The 15,229-nt window shown below is 37.1% G+C and overlaps 1 protein-coding gene across 1 annotated transcript; it reads right to left on the reverse strand.

Moving 5' to 3' along the window:
• Positions 1-583: 583 nt before the first annotated feature.
• On the reverse strand, positions 584-13,063 carry LOC141902685 (venom protein 164-like). Its single transcript, XM_074790517.1, has 2 exons — positions 12,913-13,063; positions 584-1,194 (listed from the first exon to the last, which is right to left on the reverse strand). Exons 1-2 carry the CDS (start codon positions 12,964-12,966, stop codon positions 928-930), a joined length of 321 nt encoding a protein of 106 aa, XP_074646618.1. The 5' UTR covers positions 12,967-13,063; the 3' UTR covers positions 584-927.
• Between the last annotated feature and the right edge of the window lie 2,166 nt (positions 13,064-15,229).

Raw genomic sequence — 15,229 nt, forward strand, 5'->3', positions numbered from 1 at the left:
ACGTGCTATGATGTGAGTTTTGTTCGAAGTTACAGACTGAAAAATTCTCATATCGAGGGTATTAGAAATCTGACTGGGCGCAGTGCTGGAATGCCGCTGTCTTTCGATTAATAAAAACGACCCGTACAGACAAAAATTCATCCATTAATCTCAATCGAATAAAAACTTTTAATCAACGACGAGTTTGAAATTTCAAACATTCCCGTGTAGTGAGTTTTCCTTTATGTCCTATTTTCGAGGCTCTGTTCGACCATTTTAATTAAAATGCTACCGGAGCCATCAAATGAAAAGTCAATTTTGCAGCTTGAAGGAGATCGCAGCGTGTTTCTTTATGCGTCGTTAAAGTGAGTTGCTATTTTAACTACCCGTTTTAAATCCGGGTAATTACCCTTGCACATTTGATTGTCCCATTCGCCGTTTGATCTTGATTTTATTGTCGCGAAAGCAACTCCGTCACGAAACATGCGAGTGGAATCAGGAACATTTCTCCGAATCGTCTGCGCGCGACGTTGTCATCGTCTGGGCTGGATCTGGCACCGCGGTGAACAAACGACCTATTGTAAAAACATTGACGCGTCGATGTTGATGAGATTTTATTGGAGAAAACTTTAACAGGATTCGGGCGTACAGCCAAAACATAAAGAAGCCATTCCGAATTTCCAGTCCGGCTGTTCTCGATCGCTCTGGAGTCTATAAAATATCGTTTTATTACACGTTAGTTGTGTTTTATCGCCCGTTGGTTCGATGGGTGAGCGACATTAATGCGTGTCGTTGGTGCTGTGTTACTGTGCAAGACGGCTGATCGGCAATCGAAGACGACCGTGATAAATTATACTGCTTATACTATAGTGAACTCAGAAAATTAGCTAGGAAGAATGTCTCTCTCATCACACATCACATATCTCGGCTAATCGGCGACGACATTTCTCAATAGTAACCGTAATATTTCTTGTATGGTTTGCAGGTTTCGAACGAAAAGTCTTGTTTTCCAAACTTCATTGCCTCGGTTTTGCATCTTAATCCTTTGGCGCATGGACAGATATGATAGAATTTTCCGTCTATAAGTTCATTATCTTGTGCGCAAGGATCGTCGATTTTGCGCATGGGCAGACAAGCCGCTTTGCCGACTCTTGGGTCTAAAGTGCAGCATGTTCCTCGCGGACAGTCTTCTTGGCTAAAACAAGTATACTTGGCCTGCAAAATACAAGACAAAACCACGTTTGAATATTAATAAGTAAAATGCTAAAAACGTTACGCTATACAGCAGTTTCTCCAGATCAACTTCTAAGCTTTTATCTAGAATTAGAACTCTATTTTATCCTATTATTCTCGGATCTATACTTCGCAACAATTCGTTTAGAGACTCCTTTAATCGAATACATTTTACTCTCCCTGTTTTTGCCAGCTCAATTGCTTTATCAGAGTACTATGAAATTGTTCATTCATCAATAGCCATTTTCGAAATATCGCATCAAATATCGGCCATTATTGGCGTACACGACGCCAAAACATGAAAAAACCATTCATTATTATAATTGAAGCAATCTCGTGAAAAATAAATCCGATTTCACACCGGAATATTAAGTGAAAATAATCGTGATTTGCCTTGGAAAATCCTCCCCACAAACGCCTTAAGATAATGAAGTGGTTATCGTTGTCAGATGTTTTCCGTTGCAGAAAATCCGCTTTCGATATAAACATTTTGCGCGTTTTAAAAATGGTTGAATAGGCCGAGCGCCAAATACAGTTTTACTTTACCTTTCGTGTCTCGCGAGTGAAAGGATAGTGTGGATGGTGTAACGGCCAGTAGGGGGTCATTGCCAACAAAGCACACAAACGTCAAGTGATACAAAAGAGTCACACCGTACTACAACAATGGGGGGGGGGGGGGGCGGGGGATGATACCGCATCTTTGCGGATCGTTGAAACTTGCGTCCTATCCTTCTGCTCATCAAAGAGCATAACGATCTTATAATCTTTTTTCTTTGTTGGTTTGTGTTGTGAACGCTCGATTTTTAAGTATTTAATGGAAAAAACTACCGGGGAATTTTTCAACCGAAGCGACAAAGATTTGACAATCGCAATACGCATTTTATCCGCAAGTAAGATGTCTTTGTGTGCTACCTACTTGCGAAAAGAAACATTTTGCAAACCAAGGCTTACACCAAAGGCTTAACGTCTTAAGGGAGTCTGAGATAAAACGAAACAATTTGTTTTCTCGCGCTAGATATTTGTTTTCTCGTGGTAATATTTGTTTTTTCAGAACAGAATTTGTTTTCACGGTATTTCGAAAAAATGCAGAATCCCGCTCAAACAAACTTCGACCGAAATCTGTCTTACGATATGAAATCAATTAAAGTGATGCTCAATCATTCGGATATATCCATATGATGCTGGAAATGATTTCGTCGTATAAGTCTCAACTTAACTGGGCCATTGTCATTATTCAGAGATGTAAGTAAGCTCGTGCTCTGCGCTTGCAATCTACATTCTACATTCGAAAATGGGGATCAGGTCATTGTACAATATTGTCATATGTATCTACATCGATTTGTGTTTCAGTCCGTTCGAGAATACCCTTACATACATCATCTACGGTAGCCTATCAAACTAGAATTTTTCAATTTTGTATTACATATAATTTCGATTTTCCGTTTTGAGTCGGTAGTCGATTTAAGCGTTTTTGGACCATTTTGGACTGTACGTGACTTATGCGCTGCTGAGATAATGACCTCCCTGAGACGAGTGGGGTGAGAATGTCGTTAGCTGGCCAAGTAAACACCTTGGAGTAATCATAAGTAGTCAGAGTGATTACTCCAAGCCAACACCATGCAGCCAACCGGAGACATCAGGAACATTCACTATACTGTAACAGGATTCCCCAGAAGGTACATCGATTTGTATGATGTGTCAGAGAACGAACGAAACATTAACCAACAACTTATCATCTAATCGCTTAACTAATGACTGTCGGAAATAAGTGGGTACTCAGATCAATGCTTCCAAGCGAACTATCGTTAACGTGTTATTATCAATGTCATTATACATCTACAAGTCATATACATATATACGTATGTCGTTTACAGGTTTTAACACTTCATCGTATAAAAAACAAGCGTTATAGTCCGGCTGACAAATTAAATCATCTACGCCTTTTTCCGATTCAGCGGCGAGTCTATTTACCGCACAAATCGAATTTAACGGTCTAGTTTTTAAAGTAGATTAATATGTAACCGGGATAACAAGGCATAATTACATGAATACATTTCGCTGAGAATGTGGCGAAACTTGGTGAAGCCATAAAAAATGACTAAATCAGTAATCTAATAGATTTCATGCAGTATACTTTCTGTGCTGTTTGATTATAGAGGGCTGCTGTTCAATCGGCTGCGATCGTTTAACGACGTTCTTCTGGAGTGTGTCAGCTTTCCGAGTGAGTGTAAACGTAAAGAACAAGAAAAACACGAGGAAACACTTTCTTGTTTTGTGAATTAACGTCGGAAGTTCGTCGCCCGTAGTTTCGCTACAAGGGATCAAATTGATCCACCAACCGACTGGCAATGTCTATTACAGCAAGTTTATGAAGTGTCCTCGTCGGTGTTCTTAGTAGGCGCTATACGTCAAAATGCTGGATTCGTTTGACGTGTTTTGTAATGATTCAAAGAAACAAACATGTTCTCCACCGGACTAGTTTTCTGGAAACTCGCGCGGAGACGACTGGATCAATCAACGCACGCCGAGATTAAATCCCGATTTGTGAACCAGCGTCGAAAAGGAGCCTAACAACACCCAGTATAGTGATTATTAGAGGGCAATCAGAATATATTTCTGAAAAGATATTTCTCCTTAAAAATGAAAAATAAAAAAGAATTTCGAACATGTTGTATAATCATAGTCAGAACGAAAATATTTATCAAAATAAATTCCTGACGAAATAATTTCTGCGGCTTTTTGTTTGGCAGACGTAAAACGCCGATTAAGTAACAAAAATACAAAAATTCATTTTTCGCAGATAATACATATATTCAGCATATTACATATTACATATTACATATAGTCAGCCACCATAATTCACTACCACAATATATCATATATCGGAATAAACAATTCATCAGAAATTTGAATAGCAAATCGAATAACTGTCTCGGATGATAAACTCTGATTACTCGATGATTTTTCTCGAAACGCGGCTTGTCGAGTGCTAAATGAATTTCACGCGGGGCCATTAAATCGCATGACATCCTGTTTTATGGCGCAGTCGGTGCTCGACGCAATTACTCGGTAGCCACTGCAGGAATCTGGATTTTTCTGGCATGAACTTTATCGCCATATCTATCGAACCTGCACTTCACTGCATTCTTTTTCATCTGCTGTTTTTTATTTCCGTCACACTCGAAACGTGCCATTATACGAACGTGACCACACGTCGATGCGAGGTCAAGAAAATTTGACCCGTATCATTGTCCCGTCGTTCCCCGTATACTGTTGGACAGTTAATCAACAGTATACTGACGCCATCGTCGTTAAAAGCTTAACGGATAAGCACCAGTCGTTAATGGACGTCACTGGAGTGGTCTCAAAGATCCAAGTACATCGAGAGAGAACCCTTGTACCGATTCGCGTTGCAAGAGAATCGAGAGTCACAATTAGCACATCCATTTCTCACAAACCATCGTGCTAAGCATTTTTTGCACGACACGTTTAGCCTACTATATTCCTCGCGGCAAGGGAGTCGATGCGTCGAAAACACGATATTCATTGCGAGTTAATTTCTTCATTTACTCTATCTCTGTTAGATGACTGTCCATTATTAGCTCCTTACTGAAAAGGATGCTGACGTTTTAGATACAACCTTGGAGTAATTATAATTACTGTCCTGAATTATGAATGTAAACTCAAAGGAACTGATTCGAATGTATTGTTATGTCATCGTAATTGAAATTAGTTGACCCGTTTGCGACGTAATTAACATAATCAAAAAAGTCTAGGAATAGTTTAAGAAATGTATTTTAGCAAAATAGGCGAGCGGAGCAGACAATTGAGTAAACTATCGGGAAAATTGATTTGATCGATATTACTTCATCGCCAACACGATGAAGTTTAAAATCAAACAAATAGCAAAACTTTACCAACGCCAACATCGGTATTTAGAAGAATACGGCGATACAAGAGCAGAAGATTCATCGAAAGTCTATTCTCCCGCGTCATCGTTTGATATGAAATCTGGCCATTTTTTGCCGGAGAACTTTATGAAGAACGCCTCTAAGAGCGTCTGAACAAAATTGCCTTGGTTACTATTTCTCGATGAAAGAAGATGAATATATGCGACTCCTTCAAACCCCGTATACTTATTAGTTCTTTACATATGCGAATAATGCTCGTGATGCTTGTTGGTAAAGTCATCCACTCTTTGACCTTTGATACGTCCAGATGAAAAGCGAACTCCATTTTCAAATAGGAGGTATGAAATTTCACCACACAAAGCTTATATAGTTTTATGTATACATATATAGCAATAAATGTTAAGGATTTGGGGAAGAATCTTGTGTTTTGTGAATGTGAAGTGAATCGAAATTATTTTGCACACACCAGTTGCTCAACTGAAAAGAGTGAGAAAGGAGTGAGAAAGCAACTAGCGATTCGATGCCGGCGAAATGGAGTAGATTTTTGCTGGTGGCTATTGAAACGTTTGGTTGTTAACGAAAATTGTGTGGAATAAAAACGTTTCTTTAATCCTCTTAGCGCCAAAGAAATCCTGGAATAATTATGTCACAAACAAGACAGGCGCGCTCACGCGGTATATTCGTTTTCGCAGTGATAGCAACGTCACATCAGAACAATTTAATTGAATTACCAATTAACCGTTGGGTAACGTATACCAATTATGTGGCTGTTCCCCGAGCGTTTGGGTGTGTTTTTGCAATTTGAGATCGTTTCGCGTAATCACGTAAATTGTTTACTCGTTAACGAGACACGCAAATTGCACCGACGCATCCAGATTCGGACATATGACCGGACTTTCAAATTTGAATGATCTTAACGCGAGAGGCCGATGTCTACCAAAACGTCTGAATTGAAATTATCTTGTAATTAAGACAATATCCGCATCATAGGAAACTATATTTTTGAAGAACATCTGACCGCAAATAGATTCATTGTTCACTTTAAAAAACCTGTCCTCAAATTTTCTAACCATTTCTGTTACATGATATTCCTTGAGGTAAATTATTAGTGCTATTTCTGATGCTAATAATCAGCATATTGTGAAGATCAAAGGCGAGATTTCAAGAACCTCAAGCAACTGCGAGAAAAATAGCCTGTTATCGCCCTGCTTATCGCCTAGTCACCACCAGCACGCGGCATGAAAAATAAACCGCACGGAACTCACTCGGGAGCGTAAAATCGTCTGACTTCCTGACTTAATAGTTTGACGATTTGGGAAATATGAATTCTTTCCGATCGCGTGATAAACCAGTTGTAGATCGATCCGCGTATAGAACAATAATCAACGAAAACCGACGACCTTTAGCGCGACTTGTGTGTCGTGCATAACGAATCATTGGAATAATTACATTCGTCGAAAAATGTACACGCGGAGCCGAGCTGTACTGTCGAGATGCTTATTTCATATTTATCGCTCATGGACCCCGTTTACGCATATCTCCGATAATTGAAAATGTAAATCATCCCATTACGAAAGAACACCTCTCGTTGGAAGCCACAAGGCGGTTATTATTTACTGTTGACTAAGAATGTGGTATTCGATTCAATAAATTACAGTTTTGGAAATGAAACAGAGCAATTAAATTCCGGCTCCGTACCAACACAGACGAGATGTTTCTACACAGAGCAACGCACGCGCTTTGCAAGCGGTGACGCCTTGAGCCGTACAAAGAGTAATGGCAAAAACTGCAAGTCTTTTGATTAATTTCTGCGACAAGAAGTTTGATACTGAGGTAGAGATTTTCTCAGGCATAACACTTAAAAAGAAGAATAATTGAAACGTCTTTGAAATTGCCTTCATAATATATGCATCATCACTGTGATCATTTTTACATTAAAAACCTCGAAAACGGTGACAAGAAATATGCAAGCTACGTATATATATATATATATATATACGCTATATATATATATATATATATATATATATATATATATATATATATATATATATATATATATATATATATATATATATATATATATATATATATATATATATATATATATATATATATATATATATATATATATATATATATATATATATATATATATATATATATATATATATGTATTTTGCCAATAGAAATGTATTTTCCACAACTACGTATTCGTATACAAGTATCATATTTTCTAGGCTTTTTTGAAATCATATATATATATATATATATATATATATATATATATATATATATATATATATATATAGAAATGTATTTTCCACGACTACGTATTCGTATACAAGTATCATATTTTCTAGGCTTTTTTGAAATCATATATATTATATATATATATATATATATATATATATATATATATATATATATATATATATATATATATATATATATATATATATATATATATATATATATATATATATATATATATATATATATATATATATATATATATATATATATATATATATATATATATATATATATATATATATATATATATATATATATATATATATATATGATTTCAAAAAAGCCTAGAAAATATGATACTTGTATACGAATACGTAGTCGTGGAAAATACATTTCTATAATTATTGTCGAACGGCTTACGTCTAAGAATGATCTATCTGGGGACTTTTATTATGGAGCTTATGCTAATTCCGATGGCCATATAACTAGCCCCGGGATTTCAATTATTCAGACTTCATTTTGCGGTAAATGAGAAGGTCATCTGATATGTCGACGACAACGCATACAGGCACTGATTAATGTGAAATGATATATCAAGATGGTTAGTTCACATTTTTTAACAGCAGCTTCCGATTCATGATGTATCGAAATTCCACAAGCGGTAAAACGAAGCATTACTATCAACGGACGAATTCGTTTGAATAATTCGATCGCGCGCACAGGAAAAACAATGGGTATCACAGCGCAGCGAAGTTTTCCGTCGTGATTCTATAATGAGACCCTCGGGGTTTCCCGTCAAATGTCGGCTTTATTCGGCCGTGTTTTCGTGCGAGTCGCAAATTACAGGTAAATAATATGAGGCGCAGCTGATCGTTTTCTTTTAAGTTTTACAGATGAACGAAGTGTATAATGATATCCTTACGGGCTAATTCAGAATAACATTCTGATTAATGACTATTCCCAGTTTTCGGGAACGAAGGTGATTTTCTGTGAAGTCCGGTCTCGTACAGACATGTCGTAAAATCAGAGAAACCGAGGAGTTGGCATTTGTGGGAAATAAGCACGCTATTTTCTACCATGGACTATTCGTTTTATAGTCCATGATAACACCAACGCCAATTCCTTCTGCGCATTGGTTGAGAATACGGGTGTTATGGCCATATATAGAAATCACCAATAATGATTGTAAGGACAGAATATAGTGTTTTGGTTGCAATTAAACGTTCGGTCTCATCTTCCTCGGATGTACAATTAAGCATAAGGCATGGATGTGATGATGATGACCCTTTAAACGACGGAAACACATCGATAAACCAGTCAAGTCAGAAGCAACAAATTCATCGCCAAGAATGTTCGTAAACACTTACACATAATGAGAATAACGGTGTAGCGATCATCTTCCTTGGACAAGCATAAGCGATGGATGTGAAAATGATGGCCCTTTAAACCACGGAAGCACTTAATGTACAACGAACTAAAGAACTTGTTATGGTGCGATACATCAGAAGTCAGAAGCAACACTGTTCCTTGCTACAACTTCATAAAAGAATTTATAACGATTGTTTGTGGATATTTTGACTTCGAATTAAGATAAAAATGGATACAACAACAAAGCGAATTTTAGGTTGGCAAATTACAGACAAGTCCTTCGATTTTATTCCCATAATGATTTTAATCAATTTCCCACCGACTGCGGAGAAGCCCGGACTTCCGATCCATATCTCATATGCTTTTAGCAATGCGGAACTTTCTCGCCAATTTGACCTGGAATACATTCAGTCATGTTTCCTGCAATTTTCCCCTCGAAACGATGCGCGTTTTATGATACTCCATTTGACGTTTGAAACTGTCGAGTTTTACAACCGATAACGTCTTCAACTAAAGAGACGATTGGTCGAGTTTTGTACTCATCATTTTCCACTTTTACTCATCATGAACATGACTGTGATATAACAACATCGTGTGCATTGACGGTTTCGAGATGGTTGGCGGCTAGCAGTATCTTATACGTATTAATTACGAAAGATGGTCAAGGCGTGATGACTGATCAAATATACTTATAGAAGTTAACTGTGTGTAACATGTAAATTCGATCACACCAAATATTTGTAGTTCTGGATCGATATTTCAGACATTACATATTTATTTTGCTGGTATGATTACTATAGTGAAGTGAGTCTTCGAAATCAAGATGTCAAATTGCCACGTCAAAGTACAAATGCCACGATGCAGCCTAGCCATTAGGTACATTTGATGTGCACCCTATGAATATAGCGGCTCTCTGCTGACAGGTTTGATGAACTAGAAATGCGAATCTTCTCAAACAATTTGCGCCCTGTCTCATTTATTATGTAGGCCTACGATGGTGGCCTCTAGAAGAAGAGTTCGAAACGTCGTGTCGTTTTAATGTTCAAATTATTTTTTAATCTGGAAAAAAATCTTGTTTTTTTATATTTGTTTATAGGCGTTTATATCATCTATTCACGGTCCGAATGTGGCTATTATATACTTTTGTATCATATCAAATTACACTTGCCCACAAGTAGCCCACATTGGCAAATAGATAGATGACATATAATCGTTTATTTCCTTCTTACTTACAGCGTTATGAGTCCATTACTTGTGTGGGTATATAGGAATATTATTAATGTTTAGTAACCGATCGTTTATTGCGCATTCTGCACGTTAAGACAACGATGAAAAATCCTCATTCATCACTTTTTATTGGCATGCATTATACAACAAACCTCCTAATACAAAATCACGATATTGCCGTCATTTTTTGTGACTCGCCCTCGAGTCGACGAATGTTTTCCAAAGTTCTTTTTTCGCATAAAAAAACCAACCACAGTATCAGAAAATGCCTCGGAGAAATGCGGAACTAATTATCATAATACACACACGTACACACAAAGCGCAAGTGAGATATCGAAAGCTTACATTACCGGAAGTCATTGGCAACTTAACATCCGATGATTCTATTTCACGAGAATGGAGAATTTTTGTGCTAATTTTTCCCAGTATATTATGCTTAGTTTGTTCTGTGTATGAAATGCTGCAGGGATAATGATTTTGTACACACATCAGACATCATTTGCCGCACAGGCATAAATGTCACCTAAACCGCGTCTTCAAGCCGAAAACCAAACTAATGCAAACATGCGACGGCATACATCAAATAAATATCTTTTGTTTTATTTGTTGGCGAAATAAATCGCGATCAGTCGTGGTTCTTTCGAACGTTGAGGCTCTATGCTGAGGTCAAGGTCATCTGAAGACGACCTTCGGCTAAAGAGATAATAACGTGCGCGCGCGTTATTACTTAGCTTTCTTCTTGTCAAATGATTATTTCGATTTGTCGAACGAACTCACACCACTCGTTAATGGTTTTCAGTTTTATGTTACCTTTAATATTCTAATACCGGAAACTGACGCGAAGCGCCAAACTATATCTACTTTCTCATGAAATCACATCAGATATGATTAACTTTAAATAAAGAGTGTTGGAATGACGTGTTTGAAATCGAATAGCGGTAAATCTATTTCAAAGGAAATTTCACAAAGTCCTCTAATCAATCTCAAATTTACAAGCCGTGATTTGAGTATCGTCTGGTGTAAGGTATACATGACTCCCGTGCGAACTCTCGAGATTTGTACTTCGTGGAAGTCACTCGAATCATCGTCATCAAACGTGATCATTCTAAGAATACATAACAATGGTACTGATTTTCACTTGACGAATCTTTTTGCGACACATTCAAGTTTTTTTTTTACTTGTGTATTTTCATAAAATTTTTTTGCAACTTAACCCCAACATAATTTGTTTGTATTCTCAAGTTCTGAGTTCTGAGCTTGATAAGAATCAGTCCATTTGATGCATTTTTCCTTGATTTTACCTGATGAGCCAACCCGTAAACGTAGGAGACTGGTTATTGATTTTTGAATAATCATAATAGTGGAAAGATTTAATGGTGTATCGGAAACTGCTTATTAGTCAGGTTCAGTGGCGAAATTAGTGTGCCCTCGTGTTGCTCGATCATCTTTTTGTGGTCAGTCGCTTTTTCATTTGTCTCGGAAAATATCTCACGAACAGAAGGGAAATCGCGTAAAAGTCTTTTCATGTCTAACGGGTTATTGCTGCATTCGCATATACAAAACGGAAGGCCGTTCAGCTGTATCAGCTAAAAAAATACCTTCAGGAATTTAGCGACTGGAATGTCCATTTATCACCCGAAAACCACTATCTTTCTAACGGAGTATCAGTCGAATCGCATTATCAAAATGTCGTTACACTCAAAGAGCGAAGAAACGCACACCGATCTGCTGATACAATTTTCGGCGTAAATTCGACTCTTTAGTAAATCTTTAATTTTTTAATGCCATAAAAACTATGATACATAGTCTACGTACGTTTGAGGGGTTCTCTGTCAGTCGACAATTTCAATTGTGGATTTTGGCGTTTGAATTATGTAATTAAACGTATTTCATAAGTCGTATTTTATTTTTGATAACTTTTGATAATCATTTTTTAGAGGTTATGCACTACGTCATCAATATATTGGGGCTAGACTGGTTGTCGGTTGATTCAATTCAATTATCGATATATTATATTCAAATTCAAAATAACTTTATATACCCTTTATATCATATAATCTATATTACATTTATTATTCATTGTCGCAGATATTAAGCGATATATGTGTTGCTTTTAAAGGCGTCAATAAAATATAAAAGTTACTTTTCTCGTTTACCATTACTGCTTGAAAGTCAAATGATAGTCGCAGTTCAAGAACAAGTTCCAAGTTCGTGTCATTTTACCATGATTTGTGAGACTTTTATCGCATGGTTTAAGCGTTTTCAAAAACCGCAAATCTCGACATGAATTCACAAGAAAAGTGTTTCTATTTCAACCAAAATGAGATACATTTTAATTGAAGATAATTCTCAGATGATAAATGAATTCGGTGAATTGTGAACATTTCCAAGAAAAAGCTGCAGAATCAGTGGACGTGGACAAAATACAAGATTCAATGGGCAAGCCAAGCTTGCAGCTGAACTACCGTAAAGAAATTTGTCGGTCAGTGTTTCTGACGTATTGCTGTTGTACTTGCTAAAATATCTTCGGCCATGATTCAAGTTCAAGTTTAATTGTACAGTTTTCAAATTGAGAAAAAAAATCAAGAATCATAAAATCAAATTTGTATATCAAAAAAATACTTAAAAATCGAAAAAGTCACACATCATAACATTTTTCTATTTCAAATGTTGGGGACATTCATTTTCGAATAAGATACGATCTATATAGACCATTTTTTTTAAATCAAAAGTTGAAAGTTAGATTAAATCTTTCTTCCGTTTAAAAAGGAAATTGATTTCTCAGATGATCTCAGATATATTTTTTGTCAAAGATACAATATGATACACTAGCTATATATCTGAATAGATGAAGTTTCGATCATCCCGTTTGAATACGTATTAGATTAAAGTTAATGCTACGAATGGTTTTCGTTTAATTTCATCTAGTTTATCCTACCTGACTGTATGCAAATAGTAACGTCGTTGATGTTATGAGTAGTAACACGTTCATATTTCCTGTCTTCGGCTTTCTCAGCTTTCTGAAATGACAGCGCGCAACACGAATGAATAATTCCCTGTTCTCACTGAGCGTCGCACTCGCCGTTCGTTCGTAACTTCTCTTTGTGTCTTTCGACGGCGTTGCGGACAGTAGATAGGGCGGCCGCGAGGCACCTAGCGCTGAGCCAAGCAACAAGCGGTTCGATCTCAAAAGTCCATTCAGATTTCTCTCGCGTAGATGTCCATTGTACAGTTTCTAGCCGCCATTTTGTTTTATTTTTAGGATACTTTTGTCCTTTTGTTGAGTTATCTTTTACTCTTTTTTAAAAACTATTTGTGATGCGTGTTTTACGTGTCATATTTCATTGGTGCGTAGATGGATTTCGACAGTTTCAGCAACATTCAAACCTCTGTGAATCTCTAGTTTTCATTTATGTCAAGTTCATTTTTCAAATGTGAATGGGAACTAACCGATCAGTGAAAATTACTTAATCATTTTAAAATGAATTCATTACAATCCAAGAAAAATCTAAAAATGTGTTAGATTCGAAATCTGCTTTAATGCTCTCATTGTTTGTGGCCGAATCAATTCATTTTGAACTTGCAATACAAATTTTACAAACAATTTTATCTATGAAAATTTTATTCAATCTTTTCTACCCAACGTGTATTGTGGATATTATTCTAACCTCGTCTGCTTTACCGAAGAACCATTTCTAAACAAACAAGCTGTATAACGAAATATGAAAACAATTGCGCGAATAGGATACTAATCTCCTGTCGTATTACACCTTAACACATCGTATTTATATCGTAATAGCTATAACTACCTTCAATACTTTGATACGGGTGATGTCGATATTTCATAATGCCCCGCTAAATGACTTACGTACTTGAAAAATGACCAGCGGCTAAAAATATGATATGTCGCAACAACAACAACAATAACAATCATATCAACATCAAATTCTACTCCTGATTAAAGTGATCGATGATTATTTTGTCCTTGATATAGGCCTCCCGGACCAGTTGAATATTCGGATAATTATTGATGGGCGTGGGTCGTGTTTTCGTCATGACGAATAACATGTTATCAATTTGAGCTTGAAATATTAATTTTGCTCGATGTTTGACTGCTATTTTTAGCGATTGATACGTACATCGTGATCCAATCTACAGATGATAAGCGTAATCTTGAGCCATCGTTCGGCACTTGATAAATAATTTGTATAAGCACCTTCTTTTCGCGAGTCGCAGTGCCGATGAAAAGGACATGCGGAACATGGACGTATCGAATGTCAATTGGGTTAGTTAATAATGGATAGCATTTATTCAGTGTTGTTTCGTTTATTGCTCGCTATATGACCTCTTATTGCGAGGTGGAAACGCCGGTCCCAAAAAAAAACACACACGAGCGTTAGTGTTTATAAATAGCCTTTTTACCTTCTGGAATTGCCGCTACGTCGTTAAATACGGACCGAAATCACGAGCGGTATGGTTATTATGTCTCCGGTGTAAACTTGAATTGCTGTGAAATTTGTTGCCGGAAAACATTTACGACGAAACCGGAGTCGAGTCCCTCATGTCAGCGGCGGCACGCATCGTCGTGAAATTGGCTCTTTTATATCTTCTGTTCTTTGCGACGTCTGCGCGATCGTTTGTCGTCGTCGTCGAAGAAAGAAGACATTTTTGTAATTTCTCTTTGTTCCGCGTCGGTTATTATTTATTTTCAGTTAAAAATCGCCGTGACGACGCGTTGTCGTATCGAACTGGATTATTCGCGAGGAATCTTCCACCGCTGGGAGCGATTGCTACATGAATTTGCGGTTCTAGAACAAAAAGAATCGACGTTTCATATCCGGTGGGATGCGCAGGCGTGTAGGGTGAGAGGTGCAGGGGCGGATCTAGGAAGGCCGGGGTGGGTCCAGATGAAAAGAAAAAGCATTCCCGGATAAAGCAGCAAAGTCAAAAGCCCCTCGGGTGGGTGGATGTTTGATGTGGTTGTCTTCAAATAACTTCACTGAGAACCTTCAATTTCAGTGGTACAGTGGAACCTCGTTACAGCGAACTTCACGGGACCAGAAAATATGTTCGTTATATCCAGTATGAAATGCATTAAATTTTCTTACTGGGGACGAAATTCTATATTATTTGTTATATCCGTTGAATCGTTGTTTACCAGTTCGTTATAACGAGGTTCCACTGTATATCGCTATCGCGACCCCTGGTGGTTCACGCCAGTTCTCAGTATACGGAACGCCGCGAACCGGCCACTC

The sequence above is a fragment of the Tubulanus polymorphus genome, chromosome 3 (assembly GCF_964204645.1).
Source record: "Tubulanus polymorphus chromosome 3, tnTubPoly1.2, whole genome shotgun sequence".
NCBI classification, from domain to species: domain Eukaryota; kingdom Metazoa; phylum Nemertea; class Palaeonemertea; order Tubulaniformes; family Tubulanidae; genus Tubulanus; species Tubulanus polymorphus.